Source organism: Mytilus trossulus, chromosome 8 (genome assembly GCF_036588685.1).
Source record: "Mytilus trossulus isolate FHL-02 chromosome 8, PNRI_Mtr1.1.1.hap1, whole genome shotgun sequence".
NCBI classification, from domain to species: domain Eukaryota; kingdom Metazoa; phylum Mollusca; class Bivalvia; order Mytilida; family Mytilidae; genus Mytilus; species Mytilus trossulus.
Window position 1 is genome coordinate 36,286,976 of NC_086380.1, and position 26,844 is coordinate 36,313,819.

A 26,844-nucleotide genomic window follows, 5' to 3' on the forward strand; every position below is an offset into this window, starting at 1 on the left:
TTAACAAAAAACAACTTACATTAATTTAGATAACAAAAAGTTTTTGTTTATAAACAGATCATAGTTGAAAAACTGCATTCCACCTGGATATATTTGATAATTCTGCTTTCATAATTCAAAGGGGAGCAACTAAAACAATAGATGTTTAATTACGGGGTAAACTACAAGTGACGGATTTATGGGAGTGTCAGCGGGCACGGTCCAACCCTTTTTTTTGGAAAAAAATAAATGCTTATATTGGAAATCACTGAAGCATGAGTAAAGCGGGCTCCCTCTTAGGCAGTCAATGGGTATACACTTATGACAATTTCTAGATCCGCCACTGACTACGGAACTTGAAAAACAAACTAGTATTTCTATAGTTAGTTTACAAATAAGTTCTGAAAGTTGGACAGCGACCCAACCCCGTGGATAACCAGGAAAAAACGTTCCCACGATAAAATAAATATTTTCTAAAATAAAAAAAAGTATATTTAACCCGCGGTAACTCCCCTCCCATTTCTAAACACGTAAGAGCTACATGTATTGTACTGACAATAATACATTTAAAAGGCGATTGTCGATTCTTCTACTAATGTATAAGAACCATTATACTGTCATCAATACATTCTTATATTGCCCAACCGACCTACCAATACATGTATTTTTGGTAAATGTAATTTTCTAAAATGCCTTTCATTTGTACAGACATTTTCTTAAATGACTGAATCGTACATACATCTTAGAAAATGCCTAAATTAAAAAAAAAACAATGCATGTAACAAATGTATACTACGTCTAGTAAACTGTCTTGAATACATTCTTATGTTTCTGTTTTGTAGATTTAGGTGCGTACGTTCTTTTTTAAACTAAAAGGCCTAACTTTTCGAACTTTTTTGGCAAAGTATACGGTGCAGGAAATGCTTACCCTTCCGGAGCACCTGGTTTAACTCCCGGTTTTTAGTGGAGTTCGTGTTGTTTCTTAATTATTATTTATAACTGTTGATGTAAATGTCCTTTGGTTTTGTGAGTATTTGCTTACTCCTTGGTTTTGATTTTTATTGTCTTTTGCATGTATTTACTTTGGTATAAATTGTTTGTGTAATACTGAAACTATTTGTTATCTTACTTCGGAGTCCAGTAAGAGAAATATTTAATTAAATCAATTAACAATAATTCATTAACCATGCAGATAACTTAAACAATAAGCATGATAAGTATATCAAAAACTTTGAAATCGGGCTTCATTTAATTTACGTTTCAAATATTTGATCATTTATGTCTTTGACTTTATAATTGAAAGACCTCACGCCTACCATGCACATTAAAATTACTAAAATTCTTAGTATCTTACCATTATATTAACAATTTGATTATTTACAAAAAAACAAGACTAAACTATTACATAACACTACTTTAAATAAAACGTGTCCTTGAATTTCGATCTCAAACGAACTATCTTACTGAGAGTTACCTTGTAATGCCCTTTTTGTGCAAACATATATCACGCTAATGACACACGACTTCAACCGCGTGTACATGCACTTTCAATTGTTTATCTTTGCTACGTTTACAAACATGCTTATTCCAATGTTTAATGCTTATATGGAAACCTTGGTACAAATGAACTAAAATACGCAATAGATTATGACTAACAGCAATTCAATAGTGCGTCGGTAAGTTATCCAACATACATGTACTTTAACGAACACATTTTAATCTATAGTGTACTAAATGTGTTTTTCAAAATCAAATGATTACGTCTTAATTGCCAATTCACGCCAGGAGAAGAGCCACAACAGAAGGTCAATTGACCACAACAATACAGTGAATATGGTATACTTTTAATAAATTACACACTGTTTTGGTTAATTATTTTGATGAATACAAAAGTGTCCAGTAGCAAATACTGCATGCATATTCAGAAAATTGTTAAATACCTTTACTTTACCTACTCACTAATTTGATGTGGCATGCACCTGTTGCTTCCAGCTCACACCCCAAAAGAAATGGACCCCTATCGACATTGACATAACATTTAGAGTCTTCATTGAATAAGTATTCGTTTTATATGTTACATGTACAATGTACATATTAATTGTTTGTTGTATAATCACCAACCACTCTAATTGTATATCTTTTTGGCTTGGACTTGATCGAATCTACACATTTTGATTTGATTGTTGATTGATCCATTCGAGCATATAAAGAAAGGGATCAACTAATAGGTTAGTGTTCAGTATATGTAAACCGCATGGATGGTGTTTTTATATCTGCCACTGGACACTGTAAAAAAACGCTTTATATGTATTTTGCAACTTCGACTACAATCTTAATTTATTAATGTCTGAAGAATAATTTTAACATAGGCTAATTGATATATCTGTTTACTAAATTGATCTACACGTTTTAAACATATTGACCGGCAGCAATCTGGCAGTGCGTTGGGTAGTAAAATCAACTATAATTATACATACCAAAATACAAATTAAAAGCGGAATTTTCATAGACAAAAATCCCGACTTCCGAGCAGAAAAACCGCCAAGACTTCAAATGGATCGATCCTTTAAGTTAACGCAAAAAAAAACACAAGGAGACTTCAATTTGTCTCTAGACAATACTATATGATATATTTCCGCGAAATGAACTCCACACTTAAGTCCACCTCATGCTTGGATGTTTATTAAACCCAGGAAGAATAATTGAATGATTGGTAATTCATTCGTGCAACTATAGTCTACAGTATCGTTTTAGTAAATGAAACATATTAAATTATGTGTTACGTTCAATATTTTGATAGATTGATGAATACTTATGTCCAGCATCAAGTATTTCATATTTAATTTTTGTAGTAGAATTTATCTAATTGTGTAAATAGGTCATGTATCGCTTGCAATGACTGTGTGCAGCACATGTGCCCCAATTAATACTGATATATAACATTCAGAATATTTGAACCGACCAGTCTTAGTTCTTACTTTTAAATATTGCTAGATTCTCATAAATGCATTTACTTGTACAAAAGTGCACATCTTTAAATTTACTTCGTTTGGTGTCCCATTTTGATTTTTGATTGCGTAATGGCCATTGGCAAATATTTCATACATATTTTTGACGAATCAGACATTGGAAAGGATTAATTTATATTGGATAGGGCTGAAACTCAATGTTACACGAACCCACCATCTGGGTTATATTTTTTTAAGTCGCATTTTTTAAAATGCTTAATGTGATTTTTTTTTGTTCGTCCCTTGATTCTTGTTAGAGTCCCTAGTGTTGACAGTGGGTTACTTGCCATAAACTTGGGGAGGGAGGAATTACACTGTAAAAGTATTGGGTCCAGAAGTTTAAAGGAAAGCAGTGATTTGGTCTAGCTAAAAAAGATTAAAAATTAGCACTTCGGAACCTGTCAAAAGATTTCAAGACGCCCTAAACATATAATTTTTGAGTTAGAGTCGATGAAGTTTATCCATAATTTTGATATTATTTGTCCCAAAAGTAGTACAACACACTGTAGAAATTTTATTGAGAAAGTGCAGTTGGGATTTCTTAATTTTCATTTATGTTCTAAAAGAAATGCACTACGAAATTATTATGGTCTCGGACCTAAGATTTGAATGAATGGGCTGACTATATATACCCTTTTTAGCTTACCTGGTCTAGAAGCCATGAGAACTATTCTCATCACTTGGTGACCGTCGTTGTGGTCTTTTAACTGTTACAAAAATTGTCTCAACTTAAACTACGTTCTAAGCCAAACTTTACCAATCTTATTCACAATCATCGTTGTGGTATCTAGTTTTGAGAAAAATGTGTTTGTTCACCCCGCCGGCAACCCGACATGGCTAAAATTGAAATAAACTGTTTGCAGCAAAAATGTTCCGCACAGTACGTAAGATCCTCAATGATTTAGCATGACCAAAATTATCAATTGACCCCTTAAATAGTTAAATTTCTTGATAGGCAATTTTTTTTTTATTATTTTTTTTTTTAATATAATCTTCTCTGAAAGTATTAACACAAATGATACCAAGCTAAAAAATGTATGCCATAACCATCATATCCAGTTTTTGAAAATTTTCCAATGATACCGTCGACTCTGCCTCATATCTAGTTTAAATAATATTTCCAATGACACCGTCTGCCTCATATCCAGTTTAAAGAATATGGTCGACATAGCAATCAATAGAAAATAGGAATAGACTGCAGTTTTTTTGGCTCATATTTCTAAAAGTAACAAGTTTTGGGGTTGCTGCACTTGAATTTGTAATTTTAGTGGTAATTTGGCAGTTTCTGGTTATTACATGTATCTTGAATATTAGTATAGATAGAGAAAAACTGTGCCTGTCCTAAGTCAGGAGCCTGTAATTCAGTAAATGTCGTCTGTGCATGTGTTACATATATATTTGTGTTCTCGTTTGAAATGTTTTAAAAATGTCTTTGTCATTTCGCAGCCTTTTATAGCTAATTTTGCCTTGTAGCAGACCACCATCTGACCCTTAGTAATTACGTAGAAATACAAATGGAAATTTATTTTTATATTGGGATTTCATAGAACTATTAGTAATCTTTTTTTTTTTTAAAGTAATGCGTCATTGGCTTTGTTCATCTTTGACGGCCGTACGGTGACCAATAGTTCTAAATTGCTGTGCGACATGGTTTCTTGTCGAGAGTTGTCTCATTTAAGTCCTACCGCATCTTCTTATTTGTAAGTTTATGTTTCAATTGTATGAAAGGCAGGTGTTTGTTACGACCACCCAATAAATCAAACTTAAACAATGTTTTATCTTCAATTGGTCGAGATAAATGATATTTTATATACATGTACATGTAATAGTCACATACATGTATGTCCCAAATTTTATTCTAAGAAGATTTTGACAGTTTAGACCATTAAGCATTCTTTGGTCATTACGTTTATTAGTATCATTTCGACTCGGTAGTTATGTCTAATATTACACTTCTCTTTCGTAAATCGTACGGTGACATTTAAAGTTTTGTGGACTCAAAATTTGAAACTGTGGAAAAAGAATAAATCATGGCATAAGGGAAAGAAGTCATGACTCAAGTTTAAAATATACTCAGAATGTTTGAACCCCATCAACCGACGACAGGAAGCAGAAAAATATGTGTGTGAAGGTCCCAACCATTTAAATGTCTAATATTTGGCCCTTTAATTTCTCGTGCTATACCAGGATCATTAGAAATTTAAAGACATAATGTATGTACACTGTTATATTTCATTTATTAGAAAACCCGAAAACCAGAATAAGATGACCAGAAATCTGTTAGTTGTTTTGCAGCATGTCCATGCGCTGAAACATTAGCTACGTCGCCTTTCTTGAGTTCCACTACAACGGTCTTAGTTGCTGGATGATAATCGCTGTCGTTATAAGCGCTGGCACGATTTCCTGCAACAACTTTACCGTTGACTACAAAATCGGTCTCAAAACTGCTGTTTGGTGGAGTCAATGCTGTCCAAGTAAAGCTATATACACCATTCTCAGGACAAGTAAACAATCCGTTCAAAGGGTTATAAGCCTTTCCAATGTTAAGAACGATTTGGTCAAATACTACAACCGCTTTTGGACTCAAATTTCGTAATTTCGTACCAAGATTAGCATGAAATGCAACATTCTTTTTGCGAGGACCACTGCATTCACACGCGTGATCTGCAATGAAAAACAAGATTATTTTTTTTTTCACTCAGTTACTTTTTAGACCTTTAGGCCGATCCAATTCAATTCATATTATAATTGCGCTGAAACTTTTCTTTTATATTTTCAGTTTTGCGTTAATGAACTCAGCAAGTTTTCAGTTTAATACGAAAATATATCTTTTAATTGTGAATATAGATAAAAAGTCATACACGCAACGATAAGATTAAGACTTTATGCCACTTACTTGACTACATGTAAATGTCACTGATTTGATTACATGCATGACTACATAAAATAATTTACTGTTAACAACATGTTAGTTTTAATTTACAGAAACCTCACCATGTTTTCTTTGTTCAATTTCTTCTAAACGATGTTTCACATTTTTAAGAAGTTATTTTATGCTTAGTTTAAGACTATTGCAACTCTTTTCCGAAGCACTACTAGATGATAGGAACATGGCAATCACAAGTAACCATGTTGTCTTCATCCTAAAGGATTAAAAGAGATGATGATTTAGTAATAATATTTATTGCGTAAGATTGAAGTCGGTTTTAGTTAGATTATAGATACGGATGATTTACAACTTACATGTATGAGTTTTAATGTATAGACGCGTACTATAAGCACGTCATTGCGTCAATATCGTGTAATCAACCAGTCCACATTAATAAACAGATTTTCTGTAACATCATAACAGTTAATTTATATAAAATTTATATCCACAGACTAGACAGGTAAATACTATTTTGAAAAAAACTACACATTTTTTTATCATATTTTACAATAGTCTAAAATAAGGACAGCATATTGACAAAACGTCAAAAATATGCGTGTCAGACTATACAGTGACATAATTACCTTAGCAGGGGTGTTTGTGTTCTTCAAAACAGTGTTATATCCGCGAAAATTCGAATGGATGATATGTTATTTATTTAAGTATTACAATATTGCTAAATATGCGTTCCTGTAACTACCAACGCTATTTTTTGGCAAAAACAACTAGTGTACATTTTTGTCAAATTTAGGAAAATGTTAAGTTATCAAAATTTATAGGTTTTAAAATATAAAATTATATGAAATTTCGTTTCTGTAAATCATGCTCACAAAAGTATATAGATAGACCATATCAAAATCGAATTTTTGATGTAAAATCAAACTCTTTAAATAATCGACTTTTTTCCTTTTTCGTCACCACACCAAAATAAGAACTAAGCTTAATTGAATTATTTTTTTTTTGCATAAGGTCGATCCTTATCAAACGCGGTGATTGATTCTATAAAATCATCGGTCATGTTAATTTTTTAACCCTGAAACTGAAGCAAATGTGGATATCATAACTATAACGATGGACGTTTTTTTATAATTGAAAACAGCATTCTAAACAAAGTTTAATTGCTTAGAAACAAATTTGAAGACCTAATACACATTATTATGACGGTCGTCACAATTAATATCATAAAACAAAAGTACATCAGTAGAATCTTAAAACTGTAATGAAAATAATTTACATTGATTGTAATTAATTTATTAAAATTAATATAATTTTACCAACCTGTTTTGTTTCCGGAACTATTTATATGGAGATTTTGATCGAGTCTCAGTGTAACTGGCTGAGTAAAGGTACATGTATGCACTATAATACAAAATTATTTGCAAAGTGAAATACTATAACTTTGACATTACAATAGACTTCAATGTCTTGTCAAATTCGAAACTTGTCACGGAATAGGCTAATCAAGGGAATGTACCATACGTGTAATAAACTTTGTAGTATACACATATATTTGCTTTTTTAAACGGGCACTCACTACCCCCCGCCCCCTTTTTCACAATTACATAACGTAGAATGTTGATATAATTTTTCATCACAAAATGCGGTTACTTGGCAACTTTTAATTACATTTTGACATTTGTAAATATTATATCTTAATTAAATGTATAGGGTTTGTGTACTATACAAACTAATCAAAAACAAACGTTTTTTATTTTAACGAACGCAACCTATGTATAACTGGTAAATTATTAAACCAGGGATATTATTGTTACCATAGTTACTTAAAACCTTTACTAAATTTTTCCATAGATATTTAGATTTGGTTTTGAAGTTTGGTTGTACCTGTAGAAAACTTATTTCAAACGGAAATGTTGTTAACCGTGCCCGGAAATTTAGAAATGATCCATGTAAACTTGTTGCTCCTTTAAATAAACTTATTCTAAAAGGTTACCGATTCAACACTATAATAAGATCATTGAATATTGTTTATATTGGTATAAATATTGATTTTGTTATCAGTAGATTAAAAGCTAACTAAATATTACTAGTATGTTATATACATTTTCATGGCTCTACAATCTGTCGATACCTGTAACTTGGCTTTGCACAAGGTCATGTCCTTCTCTGGCTGTTTATGACGTCTTTAAACTAAATCCATTGTATGTTAGATGTGTACGGATTGAGTTTTTAGTCTTAGAGGCATGATTTTTTTATTAGTTGTTAGTGGCTTTGAACTAGCTGTCAGATAACTGCGAGTACTCTCAGATCTGTTCATTGTGTCTTTTTGTGTCGGGATGTATAAGTACCCGGCCACGTCCACTTTTATTTTTTGTCTAGCTGATGAGTTAATCCTTTTTCAACTGATTTTTATAGTTCGTTCTTATGTTGTACTGTTATACCATTGTCCCAGTTTAGGGGGAGGGTTGGGATCCCGCTAACATGTTTAACCCCGCCACATTATTTATGTATGTGCCTGTCCCAAGTCAGGAGCCTGTAATTCAGTGGTTGTCGTTTGTTTATGTGTTACATATTTGTTTTTCGTTCATTTTTTTTTACATAAATAAGGCCGTAAGTTTTCTCGTTTGAATTGTTTTACATTGTCTTATCGGGAACTTTTGTAGCTGACTATTCGGTATGGGATTTGCTCATTGTTGAAGGCCGTACGGTGACATATAGTTGTTAATGTTTGTGTTATTTTGGTCTTTTGTTGATAGTTGTCTCATTGGCAATCATACCACATATTCTTTTTTATATTTGATAAATGTTTGTACATAAACGATTTATTTCATTATTTTCATAATTGACTTTATTACAAATGAAATAAAGCTTTGGACCACATTTTATACTGAAAACACTGTTAGACAAATTAAACAACAGTAAGGAGGTATAAAACATATACTAGTACTTGTTTTGTAGACTTCCACTAATCGTTTGATAGTTTTTAATAAGATTTATTGGTACTCTATTTAATCATATCAGTCATGTCAGATATGTAAATGTATGTCAATAGTGAAAAACAGGCGAGTTTCTCTCTCTTATTTTTAGAGCATTCAATAAGGTGTAAGATAAGGGGATATGCCGAGCCCTGCTGTGTTTAAATTACTAGTAGTTTCTTGATTGCTAATCATCTTTATTTAACATACCTTAAAATACACATACATGTAGAATACATAGAATAGCACTAGTAAGTGTGCCACTGGACCAAAGGGCATTTTACAACATGCCAGATATTGTGCAAGAAATATGAATTTACACAAATCTTTTTCTTAACTTTTTATTTTTTTATATATATGTATACACAGAAGGATACTAAGATTTGATCACACAAACTGAAATGTAATTCATCCTCAATGTCATCCGAACATGAGCTAAATTGGAACTACTTTGTCTTATTTAAATGAACAGCATTTTACCCCTATAAATGCTTGATATATCTAGTTTTTAGGAAAGTTAACTATTCTACCAGCTGAGAACATAACTGATACACTGATACTGTTATGTCTATCCCCTTTTTGTCTTCCTTTTGACATATATTGTTAATGTTTAATCGCTATAATTTTTCACCTCTAAATGGTGCCTCCAGTGTAGTTTAGAGATCCCCGGAACCTTTTTTTGAAAATCTTGGATCTGCAATAGAAATGCATGACGCTACCATCGTTGTTGTAATTTCACATAAATTGCATCACATTTACAAGAAGGACATATTAGAAAACTTGGTATTAAAAATACTGACTGTAAATTTAGAAACTATTGCGTGCATTTATACATTTTAGACTAAATTGCGATTTTACTTTTTGCTATATTGAGAAAAGAAAGTTCAATTCACATAAAAAATGCGAGATAAACATATTGCGTTTATAACCCTGTCGCATTTTTCGCAATAATTAAAATATTGCAATAATTTACAATACCTGGACAAATTTTGATAAAGTTTCACACATATTTAGCGATTTAAGAATGAATACTCTGCTGCAGACTTAATTGAATAGCATGTCACTATTTGCTATGACTGAGGATAATACTGTTGTTTCTTACGGAAAGCTTCTCATGATTTATCTTTTTGACACGATTTTCAAAATTGCGGATATCTTGCATTCTTGAATAAAACGTATTGAAATGTGTCGCAATGATGACAATAGGCATTGCAATTATTGAAACTCCACAAGCGGCACAACATGCTCCAACACATTTTCCAAGTACTGACTTTGGGTAATGATCTTACCTATTTATACAAAATTTTAAATTTTTGAAATACTTAGGCTTTTCTACCTCAGACATGATTACCTTGGATGTATTTGGCAAAAGTTTTAGTGCTTTTGGTTCTCAATGGCCATCAACTTCGTACTTTATTTGGCCTTTTTAACTTTTTTGGATTCGAGCGACACTGATGAGTCTTTTGTAAACGAAACGCGTGTCTATATACAAAATTTAGTCCTGGTATCTATGATGAGTTTATTTATACCACATTCAAAATGATCTTTTGAAATCTTTTACTTTAAACATACACGATATCAGTCTATATGTATTACATATTAATAAATTATTAAAATATATATTTAAAGTACACCTTTTACTTGCATCCCACACCATTTGCACAAACTAGTAATTCATGAATGAGACAGAAACCCACTGACACATTTAAAAAAATGACTCACAGTAGTGTATCCTCCCGGAATACTTGAGTTCAACTTCGATTGTTCAGAGAACCATGTTGATAAATCTTTAGTGTTCTGTTGGTTGTCTCTTTCTTCCATTTAAAAGTATTTTATTTTGAGAAACAATAAAAAGATATAGGAAGATGTACTATGAGTGCCAATGGGATAAGTCTCCATTCAAATAACAATTTATTCCAGTAAAAAAATGTAGGTCAAGGTACGACCTTCAACACGGAGCCTTGGCTCACAGCGAACAACAAGCTATAAAGAGCTCCCAAATTACTAGGTTTAAAACCATTCAAACGGGGGAAAACACGGTCTAAACCATATAAAAAACGACAGGCGCAAACATTTGCAGCGGGATTAAACGTTTTAATGGTTCCAAACCTTCTCCCTTTTTTGAAACAATAGTATTACATCACAACATAGAAAAACACACTCTAAAATATCAATTGGAAGGCTTAACTCCATCAATTAAGTCTAGATAAAGTACAGTAACTGTTGTTTTCTTTTATTTTCCGACAGCGAAAGGTATCAATAACCAAAAATAGACCCAGAAAGATAACAAAATGCAGTTTTATTGACGGATCAAACAGACTTTTAGTCTTCGTAAAATAGAAGTTGAATGAAAGCCATGCACATCAAATAAAAGGACAGTAAAGGCAGAAAACCAAGTAGCCATTTATCTGTATATAGACAAACAGAAATAAAATGGATAAGTTAAAAAAAAAATTGATGTTATATGACGTGTTTTCCTAAAATGTTGGAACTACATCAGGAATATTTCAAGAAGGTAATCAAAGTACCGTAAAAACTAAATGTATCAGAATTGAAAGTTCATGTACGCTCACAAAAGGAATGAAAAATATATTAATGGAATTTTTTTTTTAAGCAACACATTACTGGTCTACTTCATTTAAAATCAAGCCTTATATTGGAATGAGGCATGCAGTGATCTAACTTATCAAACAATGAGTTCAAATGTTGTTACTCCGAGTAATTAGTAGGTTTTTGTAGTACGATTTTGGCTTATCGAATTTCGAAAGTCTAATAAGAAGATATGTGGCCTTAGAAATGCATCAGTACCACATCAAGTCAACAGCAACAAATATATGACGGTTATTCAAGCTGCTCTATCAGAGTTTAACAACAAAAGCTTACATATTTTGAAAGAGGACATATTTGTATTTGTTTGGCTTTTTAACTATTTTGATCTGAGCGTCACTGATGAGTCTTATGCAGACGAAACGCGCGTCTGGCGTATAAAATTATAATCATGGTACTTTTGATAACTATATAGGTAAAGATGAATAACCGAAAATGCTAAAGAATATAGCATTTTTCCTCATGCCAGTCTGTCACATATTATGGGTTTTGCAAGATTGTCTCTGATCACTTAAACAAATTATGGTTTAGGAATGTACTGTTTCAGTAGTTTAGTAAGCCTTCCTATACTCACAAAGGATGAGAAAATTTACCGAATAATGTACCATGCTTATATCTTTTTTTTATCAACCGTTGTAGACACAAGTACTATATATTAAACGCGCGTCTGGCGTATAAAATTATAATCCTGGTACTTTTGATAACTATTAGTTTGGTGTATTCGTTAAACTCAACCAAAACATTCTGCCTTAGAAATGTTTAGAGAAGCCTTGCACGATGGGTGTGTAGATAGATTGTATATTCAGTTGATAAAAAAGTAGGACTATTGTTTATTGAAGAAGTGAATCCAGATTTCTTCATAGAAGAGGATTCTGATATCAGATCTTTCAAAACAAATTATATATTATACTGGAAAGTTTATGTACATGTATGCTCGCAAAGGATATTAAATCTGAACTATAGGAGGAAATGATTTCAGGCCACATTGAACGTCTACGATATTTCTAAATCAAACAATATATATTCGGGTGAAATATGCCGTAGTCTAAGTTATCAAAAATGCAGTTTTCTAAGAGTTCAAATACTTTATTTTGAGTAATAATTTTTTTTTTGTAAAATTTTGGCTTTTCGAATTTCGCAAGTCAAATAAGAGGATACATATATGTCCGTGTAATTGCATCTATAACACATCAAGTAAACAGCGACAGAAGCATGGCGTTCATACAATTTGCTTTATCAGAGTTTTAACAACAAAAGTCTTACACATATCTTGCATATAGATGTGGACAAGGCACCGGTGCTGCCGAAGATAATGGAAATTTTCCTCGTGCCATTTCGTCACATAATATGGGTTAATTTCGCAAGATTGTTCTTGATCACTGCAAACAAATTAATATTTAGGAATGTACTGTTCCAGTAGATTAGTAAACTTTGCTACTATGACCGGATGAATAGCATGTTAATTAGTTGGACTATGATATTTCTATTTCTAATTATTATATCTTTTAATTGTCATTATGAATTCAAATATTCCAACACAATTATCTTTTGTTTAAAAATATATGTTTCTACTAATCCGATGTGGACTTCGTATCTACGTGTCAAAGATTATCTGGACAATGGACAATAATTGCTTAATCCGTAGTTACACATTTTTTCTTTATTATTCTGTTGTATATATTTCTGAGAAACAATTTATGTTCAGTTTTTGATAGGTTCTTAATTATATGTATCAAAGTTGTACATATATCGATGCTAGTTTGTTTTGTTTTGTTTGGTAAGGAACATGTGTTTATGCTATTTATAGAAAGGTCTGTTTGATTGGATATATAAGGTATGCGGGAAGAAATTCATGCACGGGTGGTTTGATAGTAGTTAAAGTCATTTGAGTCATTGCAGTCAAGTGCTCTAGATGCTTTTTTTGAAAATTATTTATTTACAGGTTGATAGTCCAAGAAGAGTCGCAAATATTGATGTTGCAGTGCTAGTTAGAGACAAGACAATTTTCATAATTCTCTTTGATATATAATGAATTACGTGTACTTATTACCTGAATAAAAATACACTTGAACTTTGCAAGTGGCTACTCCCATGTGAGAGTTTTATATTACATTGATAAATGTTTTATGTTCGGTTAAGGTTACGAACTAGAACATAACCCGTAAACACCGGACTCAATATTGTAACATCGTTTATATTCTTGTTGGATCGTTTATTAAATTTGTTAAACTTTATACCGACTTGAATCTCCATTTTAATACCCAGCGAGGGGATATGGATGTTTTGGAGAAAAAGTTGTTTCCGGTTTTTTTTGGAGGAAAAAAAAATAGTTTCACCTTCAGCTGCCAATATATGTAATGCAAATATTAAAAGAAAAAAAATGTTTTCAACTTGTCGCCAGAAAAAAAAAATGTTTTTCGCTGAAGTTTGTCCGGAAAAAAATCCAATTCAACCGTGTCGCAAGTATTGTTATTCTTTATTTAGGTCAACATTTGGTCGACCTCACTGATTTTTCTATGTGGAAATCACAAAATATTTGATTTGTCTATTTACCATTTCATTAATTGTTGACTAAGTAAATATTAAATGCAGTATCATCAAACAATTTCTTTTATAAAATGCAATACCTGGAAACCATTGTACCTGTCAAGTCTTTCATGGGTTTCTTCTCAGTCATTAATCATACATCCCAGAACTAAGACTGAAAACTCTCGAGGGAGGGAAACATATTCTGGAGTCATTATGTTCTATTTTAGTATTTAATTAAAAATTTACAAGTAGGTCCCTTTTGATGGTATTATCAATACATTTTAGTTTGTTTTAGTGTGAGAACACTTAAAAAACCAGGAGGGATTTAAAAGGATATAATGACATATTAAACTGTCTGTGACATTTGTTTTAAATCAGATGTGTTAAGGTATGTGACACTTTTTTTCATTATATTTGACATTCTATTGTTATTTACCTTCAAAACTTCTATAAATACAATGTGAAATAAATTAGACCGTTGGTTTTCCCGTTTGAATGGTTTTACACTAGTAATTTTGGGGCCCTTTATAGCTTGTTGTTCGGTGTGAGCCAATGCTCCGTGTTGAAGGCCGTACTTTAACCTTTAATGGTTTGCTTTTTTGGATTGTTGTTTGGATGGAGAGTTGTCTCGTTGGTACTCACACCACATCTTCCTATATCTATATACATTCCCGTTGTTGTACTTTTTAATAGGTATGTATTAAAGGAAAGAAATGGACAAAAATCACAATCCTGTCATTCATCGAGTCGTGTTTCAGTTAATTTCGGTGTTGCGGCCATAGGTCCACTAGTAATTTATTTCTTTTACTTTTTGGTATTTACCATTGTCAAATTTTTTAATAACTTCGCGCTCTTCGCGTCACATATTGCAAGTTCCTGTACTTTTAGGCAGAAGCTTGTAATCTCGTCGGTTATTGTCTGTCAAAACTGACTTTATTTTGATTGTCGTATATATAGTAAATTCAGACCTTGCACCAAAAAATATAAATATTTTATAGCCGCTTTAAACAGGGTTGATATAAAAAATATAAATATTTTATAGCCGCTTTAAACAGGGTTGATATAAAGGATCAAACAACGGATTTAAGGATTTCTGTAACACAAAGCAGAGCTACGACATGGTAAAAATAAGCATTAGCATATAAGAATGAATATGCTGTGTTCTAAATCACCGCAAAAATAAGTTTAAATATCATTACTAGAAGTTTGTTGGTTTTAATCCTTTGGCAGCAATCCCATTTCTTCAATGATTTCATTAATTGGTTTTCTACAATTTCGAAAGACCGATAAGAATATAAATGGTCGTGCAAATGCATCTGTACCACATCAAGTCAACTGAAAAAAAACCAATGGCGTTTGTCCAAGCTCCTCACTCAGTGTTTACAAACGAAAACCTGCACACAACTTGAAACAGGGTATATAGTTACATGTTATCCGTGCTGCTAAAGACGATGAAATATTTCCTATTGCCGGTCTGTCACATGTTGTGTTTTATATTTTCACGACTTTCCATATGAACAGATATATTAATTTGGACATTGCGGGATCCAGGTCCACCTGAACATTACACACTGATGTAAAATAAATTGCAACTTTTCGTATTTATTCCTTGGCAAGTTCTCACTGCAACGTTATTCTTTCAAATGGTATTATATGATTCATAGAGAAATAGATATATCAAATTATTTAACTGAACAACGGGTTACTTGATGATGCAGAGTTGATGGAAAACATGTATGCAGTGGTTTCTTTCTTTCGTTTAAAGTTAAATAAATATACTAAACTTTATTATAAAATTAACAATATGGTAGGATTACTTAGATTATTTTCTCTTTTGTTCTCACATTGTTTCTGTACCTCGATAGAACTGTCATAAATGTTGCTGCTTTTACACACAAGCAGGCTTCCGAGAAGAGCCATATTTTTAATTCAGGTAAAACGATAGTTATGTATATTTGATTTAAAACTCATTCATGTTTAATAAATAACTTCTCGCAAGTATTGGCAATTCAAGATTGAGACAAACTAGATTCAAGTAAACATTATTTCTGCATAACCTTATTGATTGTTAATGCGGTAATCGGCATAATATTTGATTTGTATATTTACCTTATAAATAATTAATGACGACAAAGTAAATGGTAAATGCAACAAGGTGGCAGAAACCAGTTGTTTTACAATAAATCTTTAGAATTTCATGGATTTATGATTTTATTTTCTTGAAAATTCATTCAAGCCTATATACAAATAATATAAAATTAAAATTGAGAATGGAAATGGGGAATGTGTCAAAGAGACAACAACCCGACCAAAATAAAAAAATAAAACAGCAGAAGGTCACCAACAGGTCTTCAATGTAGCGAGAAATTCCCGCACCCGGAGGCGTCCTTCAGCTGGCCCCTAAACAAATATATACTAGTTCAGTGATAATGAACGCCATACTAACTTCCAAACTGTACACAAGAAACTAAAATTTCAAATAATACAAGACCAACAAAGGCCAGAGGCTCCCGACCTGGGACAGGCGCAAAAATGCGGCGGGGTCAAACACGCCTGTGAGACCCCAACCCTCCCCCCACACCTCCAACCAGTGTAGAAAAGTAAAAGCATAACAATACGCACATCAAAATTCAGTCCAAGAGAAGTCCGAGTCTGATGTCAGAAGATGTAACCAAAGAAAATAAACAAAATGACAATAATACATAAATAACAACAGACTACTTGCAGTTAACTGACATGCCAGACATGGGTGTCTCTCCAGCATGGAGATTTAAAAATTTATAATTGCATTGCAAATAAGGCAAAACATATGATGCTCTGATACCAATCTAATGCTCACCTGCAGAATCCTGCTAAAAGCCGACAAGAATTTTAGGCAAAATTCAAGAGATATTTAGTGAATTAGAGCCTTGTCCGAACCTATCCTTACAATCAAAATCTCAAGATATTTTTATTTACAAAAAAATGAATGTTTTCCCCACTTTGATTGGATGCCGTCAAGTGAGGAGACCACAATTTTGACATCTGATTAGACCCATGTGTGAAGGAAATCCCCAACCTGTGTATGCAACTACTTACTTGTGTAGTACACTAGCCTAGGATTTTCATTTATTTTTTTAGTCCACATGATGCAATTTTATACCTCAATGCTTTACTATAACAAAATTTCTGCGTGGGACACATGTTCTGGTACACCAAAACTGGTACCTGCACCTAATCATCAAACAGTTTATATAGGGGAATGTACTACCTGAAATCCATTGTGTGTATTTTTTAATGATGTGTTTCATCTGCGTCATTATAAATAAATTCCAAAAATAATACTGCACCTCTAAAAACTCCGAAGGGAATGTTATTTTGACATCGTTAATTTTAGTTTAATAGGAAATAATTGAAATGTACCTTAGGATAATAGTATCGCTTTCGATTTCATCATCAATTTTATTCAACTAAAAACTTAAAACATGTTAAAAAGAGGGATTCGAAAACATACATTGGAAGATTATAAAAATATGTGAAAATTGATTTTTTACCGATTTTTTTGGGAAGTGATAGATTTACTAGTATTTTGCCGCAAGTACGTTTTTATATACTATTACTATGTTGTATGATGTTTGCATATTTGCATGTGGCACCCGTTGACGTCCTATCACCGTGTTCTATTCCCTATGATTTGATCCTAATAGTGGAGCAGCGTAGATTTTAGAAATGTACATATTAATACCTAAATATCTTATGAAATTTTAATGTCGTTAATTGTCTCTCTAACTTTTCAGACAGGAAATTAGTTAATGTATAGATAACCGACTCCCATATATACTTGAAATATTACTACCCATTTATTTCTGATAAAACTGTTGGCCGTACATTTCTTCTACTCGTCTGCACTATCTACGCCATTTGATGGAGATAGTTTTCACGGATTTGATGACAACTTCTCACCAACAACGTTTGGGATGTTTCAGCAGCTGTATCAGCTTCCAGTTGTTACTAGTAATTGAATGAATTTACACAAGCAATCGAGGGATAGAAATACGTTTTGAAAGCTCAAACAAAGAATTAATAGGTGGGTAAAGGAGCTGTTAAATAGTTTATAAATGCGTCACTGCAAATGCAGCATGAGCAATCAGAATGGACTTCATGTCATCAATGAGTACCATTCAGATGGTATATGTCAAAAAACCGCGAATATCATTTTAAGATTTTATCGTCTGAAAAAAGAACATTAAACGTTAATCATTGTTAATTGGTCTATCTCTTTATCAACCATTTTGTGAATTATACGTCAATTGATGTATACTGACCGTCTTTAGAAACGCAACACCTATTTTCTAAAAAAAAAAATCGAAAACAGTAAAAAAATATGTTTTTTTGTTATTTACGCCCGTCATAACATTTATTTGGTTAGTAAAAATCAATCATTGTCTTACCTGAGCGAGCCAGGTAATTACGACCGCAGCATGAAATGCGAGACGCAGGACGGCGGGTAGCTGAATAAATTTTAAACCGGTTGTTCTTGTCTAAAATGTTCGTTACATTCTTTGCCTTCTTTTAATCAATTTTACTTATTTGGATTTCGCAATGCCGCGACTCAATAATGGCAGTCGTAATCAAGCTATCGGAATGTTACAGGCAGGAATGAGTCAATGTGCTGTTTCAAGACATTTCAATGTAAGTAAATCAGTCGTTTATGTCAACGCCACAGATTAACAGGAACAGTAAAAAATCGTCCGAGACCTGGCCAACCACAATTAACAACGTAACGCCAACAAAATGCCATCAGACTATGTCATTTGCAGAATCGATTTACGACAGCGACGTCAACCGCAAACGATTTAATTGGACGCCATGGCAGAGCAATAAATCCTAAAACAGTATCCCGTATCCTTAGACGTCGTCAAATTCGATGTAGGAGACCCTATAAAGGGATGATTTTGACTCCACGTCATAGATTAGATCGACAGCAATGGGCCAGGCAACAGCTACAGCAGCGGAGAAACTAGACTCACGTTGTGTTTTCCGATGAATCACGGTTCAATGTCAGTTTTGCAGACGAGAGAACAAGAATATACAGAAGAAAAAATGCAGATAACCCTAGGCCTGTGCTTGAACGTCACAGATTTGGTGGCGGAGGTGTAATGGTATGGGGCGCTATTAACAAAAAAATTCAGACGCGGTTGATAATTGTCAATAGCACATTAACAGCTAGACGCTATATTGATGAAATTTTGCAGCCAGTTGTCGTTTCGAGCTACGACGTCATAGACAGTAAAATCAGTTGACTTTCCAACATGATAATGCACGTGCGCATACCGCTAGATTGATTTGAATGGAGTAGATGTTCTCGAATGGCCTGCTCTTTCACCAGACTTAAATCCCATTGAACACATGTGGGATGATTTGGGCAGACGCGTTCGTTCTCGTCCGAATCAGCCGACTACCCCGGCTGAACTTGGTATCACATTACAACAGGAATGGCAAAACATCCCCCGCATAACAGTAAGACACCTTTGTCAATCAATGCGAACGAAATTAGAAGCTTTCCTACGGAACAACGGTAGCCTCAACTGATACCGATTATTTAAAAACAGACTGTTAGTGTATACCTCATTACTTTGACACGAAACATTACGTCATTTGTTTCTCGATTGACAGTAAATTTTGTCTGTAACGTTGAAAAATTAATTTAATATTCGTATATACCATGAACGTGTGTAATATATCATTTATTTATATTTGTAAACGTCTGATTTATTTAGGTGTTGCGTTTCTAAAGTCTTTCAGTATATATATAATCCACCCATTGGTGGTTATTCCTGACCTGTTCAATACGGGTACAACGATATGTATGGAAACTTAATTTAAAATTCCTTCATGATTATCATTGATAATGTAGATTCCCTGTTCAAAATATTGCAATTCCAGATTTAGATAAACTGGATTTGAGTAAACATTATTTTTGCGTTACATTATTGATTGTTAATGTGGTAATCGGCATAATATTTGATTTGTATATTTACCTTATAAATAATTACTGATGAAGTAAATCGTAAATGCAATAATCATAAAACAGTTTATATAAGGAAATGTAATACCTGAAATCCATTGTGAGTATTTTTTAATGATGTGTTTCATCTGCGTCATTACAAATATATTCCAAAAGTAGTACAGCACCTCTGAATACTCCGAAGGGAATGTTATTTTGAAGTTATAAATTTCAGTTTAAAAAGAAATAATTGAAATATTGAAATTGATAAGGATAATCGTTTCGATTTCGATTTCATCATCAGTTCTATTTAATAAAAAGTGAGAACAATTAAAAAAAACAATAGTAAAGGAGGGACTCGAAAAAATTGTTTGATAGATTCTAAAATTACGTGACATATGTAAAAGTGGGACTCAAAATCTAACATTGGCAGATTATAAAAATACGAGATATGACAATTGATTTTAAACCGAACGTGTAAAGGTAGGCTACATTTTGAGTGCATGTCTTTCTAACTAAAATTTTGTAAACTTAGTGTGGCGTTTGTTGCTGTTTTCTTGACGCTATAAAAGTAGAAACAAATACATCAGTTAAAAAGTCTTCACTGACCCTGTTTGTACTTTCAATAATGCATGCACATGTTGTTGGTAAACAGACTTTTTACAAACGTAGAAAAATATATCGTTTAATCAGGTTGAATATAGAAACATGTAGCGTTTTTACTATAAAAAAAACGATGATCGAAAAACTGAATACGCACCAGTAGCGAGTGCATAGTTTGTCAAAGTGTATGTAAACTTTGCAAACGTATGTTAGAAAGAAATGATCAAACCATGTGCTCGCTTATCCGTTTGCATCGTTTGTGTTAGAAAAAGATGCACTCTATATATTAGTTTTGGCATATTTTTGTAAAACAAGCTTACAGTGACTACATTTCAGTCCATTTATATTATAAATGAGTGGATCACAATGACAAAACTTAAATGTAATGAGTGGTATCAGTTGGTACCAGTCACTTTTTCGTAGCAATGGGACTACTAGCCTTTTTTTCAGTATATCGCATTTCTTATTTTCTCCATTCTCCTAGATATTGATAATTTAGCACTCAAAAAACATGAAATTGTAAAATTAAATTTCTGTTTTGAGATGCATGTTTAATTTGAACTTGACTTTCATTTAAAATGGAGATGTGGTATAGTTGGCAATGAGACCTCTCTCAACCAGAAAATAAATTACTTGGAACTGTTCCCGAAAATCAAATCGTTTCATTGCGTGTATGTGGTAAACTTTGTTGTCGTGTTTGAGCAAGACTATTACAAAATATGTTGGCATGTTAATACGAGGGGAATAGATAACAATCTCGCTGGTCATAATTTTCGCTTTGATACTGAGGTTCAATTGCTTAGATAAAATAACACGAGACGCATTATACATATGTTTAGTGGTTTAACAAAGTTGTTGATAAAAAAACCCACTAATGGCTTACTTTTTTTCTCTCTTAGGCTACAATGGATGATAAAATTTGTATAAACGTTGGTGGAACAGTTTTCACTGCAAAGATGTCGTCACTTCGAAAATATCCCAATACGCTTCTTGGATCAATTACCTTTGAATCCGATTGCTACATCAATGAGGATAAATCATTCTATTTTGACAGGAACCCAGAACTTTTTAATACAATGTTGGACTATTACAGAAATGGTTGTATTCATCTTCCAAAACACCTCTGTGGATGGTTATGGGAAGCTGAACTGAAATTTTGGAAAATACCTCTAACTGAAGTTTCCGAATGTTGTCATAAGACAATGTCATCATTTAAGAAAAGGCAAGACATTTCAAATGTGTTGCGTGCAGTGTTTTCAACACAGAACCAATCAGAATGCACTTCAACCTCGGTCATTGCAAAAATTTGTCAAAGACTATGGCTGTTCCTTGATGAACCGTCTTCGTCTATTTGGGCCAGAGTAAGTTATTTTGTAAAGTTTAAAGAAGATCTTTTCTAGAAAACAGTCCCTTACATTCATAGGACCATTGATAAAACTCTTTCATCACTCGTAAATATAAATCAACGGGCAGACATGTTTTACATTATTCACGTTCTATTTTTTTTTATATTGCGTTTCTTTACGGAACATTAAAATGCCGTCTTCAAATTCAAAGCACACAAAACTTTTCAAAAGACTTATTAATGGGTAAATAACTACGATACTGTTGTAAAGTCATTAAAAATGGGTTTTGTTTGTACCACTATTGATTCAACTTCAAGGTGTTTTCATCGGAAATAAATTTATTTCAAAACATGTTTGAATGATGCTTTGACTTTAACATGACTAAAGTTTGTTTATTCACGGTTTATTCAAACGTTTAGAATTATAGCTGATAACAATACAAAAAGTTTAAGGCGTATGAAAGAAAACCATGTTTGGTTAGAAATTCAAAATTTCAACGCCTTTGAGTGAGATCTGATTTGAAGGACAGAACTTTTTCCCGTATGAACTATATGTAACAAACAAATCTTAGAATTAAAAAGGGCATTGCTAGATTTTTTAAAGTATAAATATGTATGATATTTTGATTTTTGGAAGAAAGCATACAGTATATTTGTGAAAATTTGATTTAAATGTTCTTTCGTTTTTGTATTTCTTTCAGGTTTTCAGTTTCGTATATTTAAGCATAGTTTTAATTTCTGCAAGTTTACCGTGCTTGATAACACATCCGGGAATTCGAATACAACACACAGACACCGATGCATTTTTGAAGAAGGCTGAGTTTATAAACTTGACATTTTGGATGAACACAGATAATCCAAAAGAGATGCATTTGGCAACCAGTGAACAGCCTAATTGGCTTCATAGAACGAATTTAGCTGTAAATTTCTTCTTTTCAATGGAGACAGTATTTCGCTTTCTGGCATGTCCCGTCAAGAAACGGTTTTTGAAAGAATGGCTCAATATTTTAGATATTTACTTGTTTGTTATTATGTGGATACGGTATGAAGTAATAGAAAACTATGATAAGGACTTGATAACTAACATACGTTTGGCTTACTTTCTTTGCTTTTGTGAAGTAGTATCTGTGTTGCGTCTCTTTAGATTTTTTCGACTGGCAAAACAATACAGTAGCCTACGGATATTGTTTATAACAATAAAAGACAGTGTCAAGGAGCTGTTGTTGCTTCTGATTACATTTTTGGTCTTTGGTTGGATGTTTGCAAACTTGATATATTACACAGAAATAAGAGAACCAGATTCGTTCCCAAATATGTTAGTCGGGTTTTGGTGGTCAGTTGTAACCATGACAACTGTCGGTTATGGAGATGTTTATCCTGTTGGTCCACTAGGAAAGGTAGTTGGAGTTTTATGTAGTTTGTGTGGATTATTAGTTCTTGCTATGCCTATAGCAATCATCGCGGGCAATTTTAATAACCTATGTAGGCAAAATGAAGAACGAGAGGCTTACGCTACTGTGCAAATGAGCAGGAAACAGAACATATCAAAAACTGCATGCAATATATCAAGTATAAACCCAGCTAATACATGATCAATGGATTTAGAAAAAAAAAACATATTAATAAATGGCATACAAATATCCAGTTTAGGGTATTCAAATAATGTAACCATTTGCAAGGTGAAACTTTCGATGTTCTTTCATTCTGTGCATACATTTGTTATTATTGCATTGTGAATTATTTCAATAGTCTGAAGCAAGACGGATTATATTTCTTAAAAGTAAAAAAGTAAAAGAGCTACCATTTGAAGTTTATGAGGGGGTAGGTAGGGTCTAGGATTATGCTGATTTTTGTTTGCATGAACTGTCATCCTGACTGTTATTTAGTTAAGTTAGGGGACGACCATTTGATATTCTGGGGGGGGGGGGGCAGGAGGATTTTGAAAATAAATAACTCAGCCTTGATAATCACAAAAAATAAATGGTTTGTTCTGTGGTAGTTTGAAAATAAATAACCTGACTTGCAATGTATTGAAAATAAATAACTCGGCATGTCTATAGCTTCTTGGGCCCTCAGCGGTTCCAAAACCCTTCCAAAAATTTTTTGCATCGCTCCGCTCGGCAAAATATGTTGGACAATACTTTTCAAAGAGGCTAGGTAAAACTAGCTCAACTTTATTACTATGTATGTATGACATACATGTATATTGCTTGGGAACATAAATGATACATTATTTATTATGTGAAGAAAATTATAAAATACTTAAATAAAATCTAATTATACAATTGTCTTTTATAATATTATTATTACTATGTATTTGTTTCGTTCTTCCTGTATCGCTATGTATTATCGTAAAATGTTTGTATATTATATTGTCCTCTTCTACACATGCAAGTATGTGTCCGAGGTTATCATGGTTATGAATGATTTCTTGAGTCTTAAAATTCCTGCAGGGGATAATGATCTTTTCTGATTAAATGGTACATTATGACTTGACTATACATGTATTATTCATACATGTAACTAACAAATATATAAAAAAATGTATTTTTTCGAATAATTAATATTGTTGTGAAAATGAATAATCAGTCCCTTTCCTTAATGAAAATGAAAAATCTTGCTTCAATAGTGCAGAAAATGAATAATCTGTCCTCTCAGGTTACAAAAATAAATAACCGATCAAAAACAAATCCTCCTGGCCCCCCCCCCCCCCCCCCCAGAATATCAAATGGTCGTCCCCTTATTCATCCTGCCTTGTTTCAAATTTCATCCTCTCCTCCCCATAAATATCAAATGGTAGCTCCCTAAATGGGTTAGTTTTTGAAAAAATCTTCATATATGATCTTGTACATCTCTTTAAAAATCGAAGCACACAATAAAATAAATAAAAAAACTTATTTATTTACAGAAGTGTATATAGTTAATAAAACAATCAATCCACTCTGTGGACTTCTAATCTACGTAGAAGAATACACAATTTTCAAGAAATTTTAAAACCTGCCTTCAAAATGATCCTTGTAAACTTTATTGTAGCTTGTTTAACTTGGCAATTTTTAAAGAGTCATTCTCTGTAAGCATCAAAGGATTTCAAAGAAAATGAGAAATGCATACTCATGGATATCCTTCATTTTCAGATCATGGGTTAGTAATGATGCACTGACAACAAAAATAATACTCATTTAAAAATTTGAAGTGTTGGTTGCCATGGAAACACGTTGCTCTGATTTTGGTTGAAAAACGCCAAAAATGCTCGATGAAAACTCTATTTTTACCCTTTTTACCAGCTATTTTTCCCAATACACTGGACACATCTATCCCCAATTTTTTTTTGCTATTCAGCTATTATATATTAGTGTTTTAAAATACATTTGAAAGTTTCGAAAGTTTTTTCATCTAAAGTAAAAAATTTGAAATTTAAAATTTGATGTTTTTCAAAAAATCAAGATTTGCAAAAAAACACAAAATAACCCAATTTTATGGCTTCAAAATTTTTTTTTCCAGATTTTTTGGCATAAACGAAGATGATCATTATAAAATATTGCATATGATGCATTCTTGACAAAAATATATCAGAGGGTATATTTTTTAATTTTTTTAAAATTTTGTTTGAAAAAAGGTCACTTTTGAATTTTTGGATTTTTTAAAATTTATTTTAGGGAAAAAAATCCAGGCATAACTGTTATTATTGCAATCCTTATCATATCAGATGATTAGTTATGATCAAATAATAACATGAAAATAAACTACACACATTCTGATACCTTACATACATGTAGTCAATGAAAAAATTTAAAATGAGATATAAATATCATGTTTTTTATACGAAAAAGGACCAAAAAAATCCTTCTAATGATATTGTCTTAACTTTTTTCATACATTCCCTGATTAGACAATTGATATCTACATTTTGCATGCCATTTGTTGGAAACTGGTAACTTTATAATGAACGACTGAATTGCAAGCTTTCAATTATCTGCCTTTTCTTTTAACATAGTATGTGTCGCTATTGTTTTCATAACCATACTAAACTATTGCTATCAAAACTTATGTTTCGATAACTTGACGTGATTGAATTAACTTGCATTATTTAGTGTGCTATTGATCATGACAACTGATCTCTGTCAAATAATGCATACATTTGTTGATCCAAATACTATAATAGGTTTAAATCCAACATAGTAAGATTAAGCTATTGTAGTTTTTATTCAGAGAAATATTTTTAATTTCTACAAAATTAGTACAGCAATGATTATAGTAAGATAAAAAGTAAATGAAGCAAAGAATGAATAACGAGTAAGCTAAGTTGTTATAACGAGTGAAATTAGCTAAGTCGTTATAACAAGTAAGCTAAGTCGTTATAACAAGTAAGCTAAGTTGTTATAACGAGTGAAATTAGCTAAGTCGTTATAACAAGTAAGCTAAGTCGTTATAACAAGTAAGCTAAGTTGTTTAAACAAGTTAACTAAGTTGTTTAAACAAGTAAGCTAAGTCGTTAAAACAAGTTAGCTAAGTTGTTATAACCAGATAAATATGCTGAGTCGTTGAAACAACTTAGCTAAGTTGTTAAAACAAGTAAGCTAAGTAGTTAAAACAAGTTAGCTAAGTTGTTAAAACAAGATAAATATGCTTGTCCGTCATAACAACTTAGCTAAGTTGTTTAAACAAGTAAGCTAAGTCGTTAAACAAGTTAGCTAAGTTGTTATAACAAGATACATATGCTAACTCATTATAACAACTTAGCTAAGTTGTTTAAACAAGTAAGCTAGGTCGTTAAAACAAGTTAGCTAAGTTGTTATAACAAGATAAATATGATAAGTAGTTATAACGACTTAGCTTACTTGTTTAAACGACTTAGCTTAGTTGTGATAACGACTTACCATATTTATCTTGTTATAACAACTTAGCCAACTCGTTTAAACAAGTTA

At 32.3% G+C, this 26,844-nt stretch overlaps 1 protein-coding gene and 1 pseudogene across 1 annotated transcript; one reads left to right on the top strand and one right to left on the bottom strand.

The window, feature by feature from the left end:
* Window positions 1-5,221: 5,221 nt before the first annotated feature.
* LOC134681878 (complement C1q-like protein 4) lies at window positions 5,222-6,129 on the bottom strand (annotated as a pseudogene).
* Window positions 6,130-18,566: 12,437 nt separating this feature from the next.
* Window positions 18,567-23,511, top strand: LOC134727622 (potassium voltage-gated channel subfamily C member 3-like). The gene is made up of 3 exons (XM_063592004.1): window positions 18,567-18,656; window positions 21,474-21,935; window positions 22,621-23,511. The coding sequence occupies exons 1-3, from the start codon at window positions 18,567-18,569 to the stop codon at window positions 23,509-23,511; spliced, it is 1,443 nt and encodes a 480-aa protein (XP_063448074.1).
* Window positions 23,512-26,844: the final 3,333 nt, after the last annotated feature.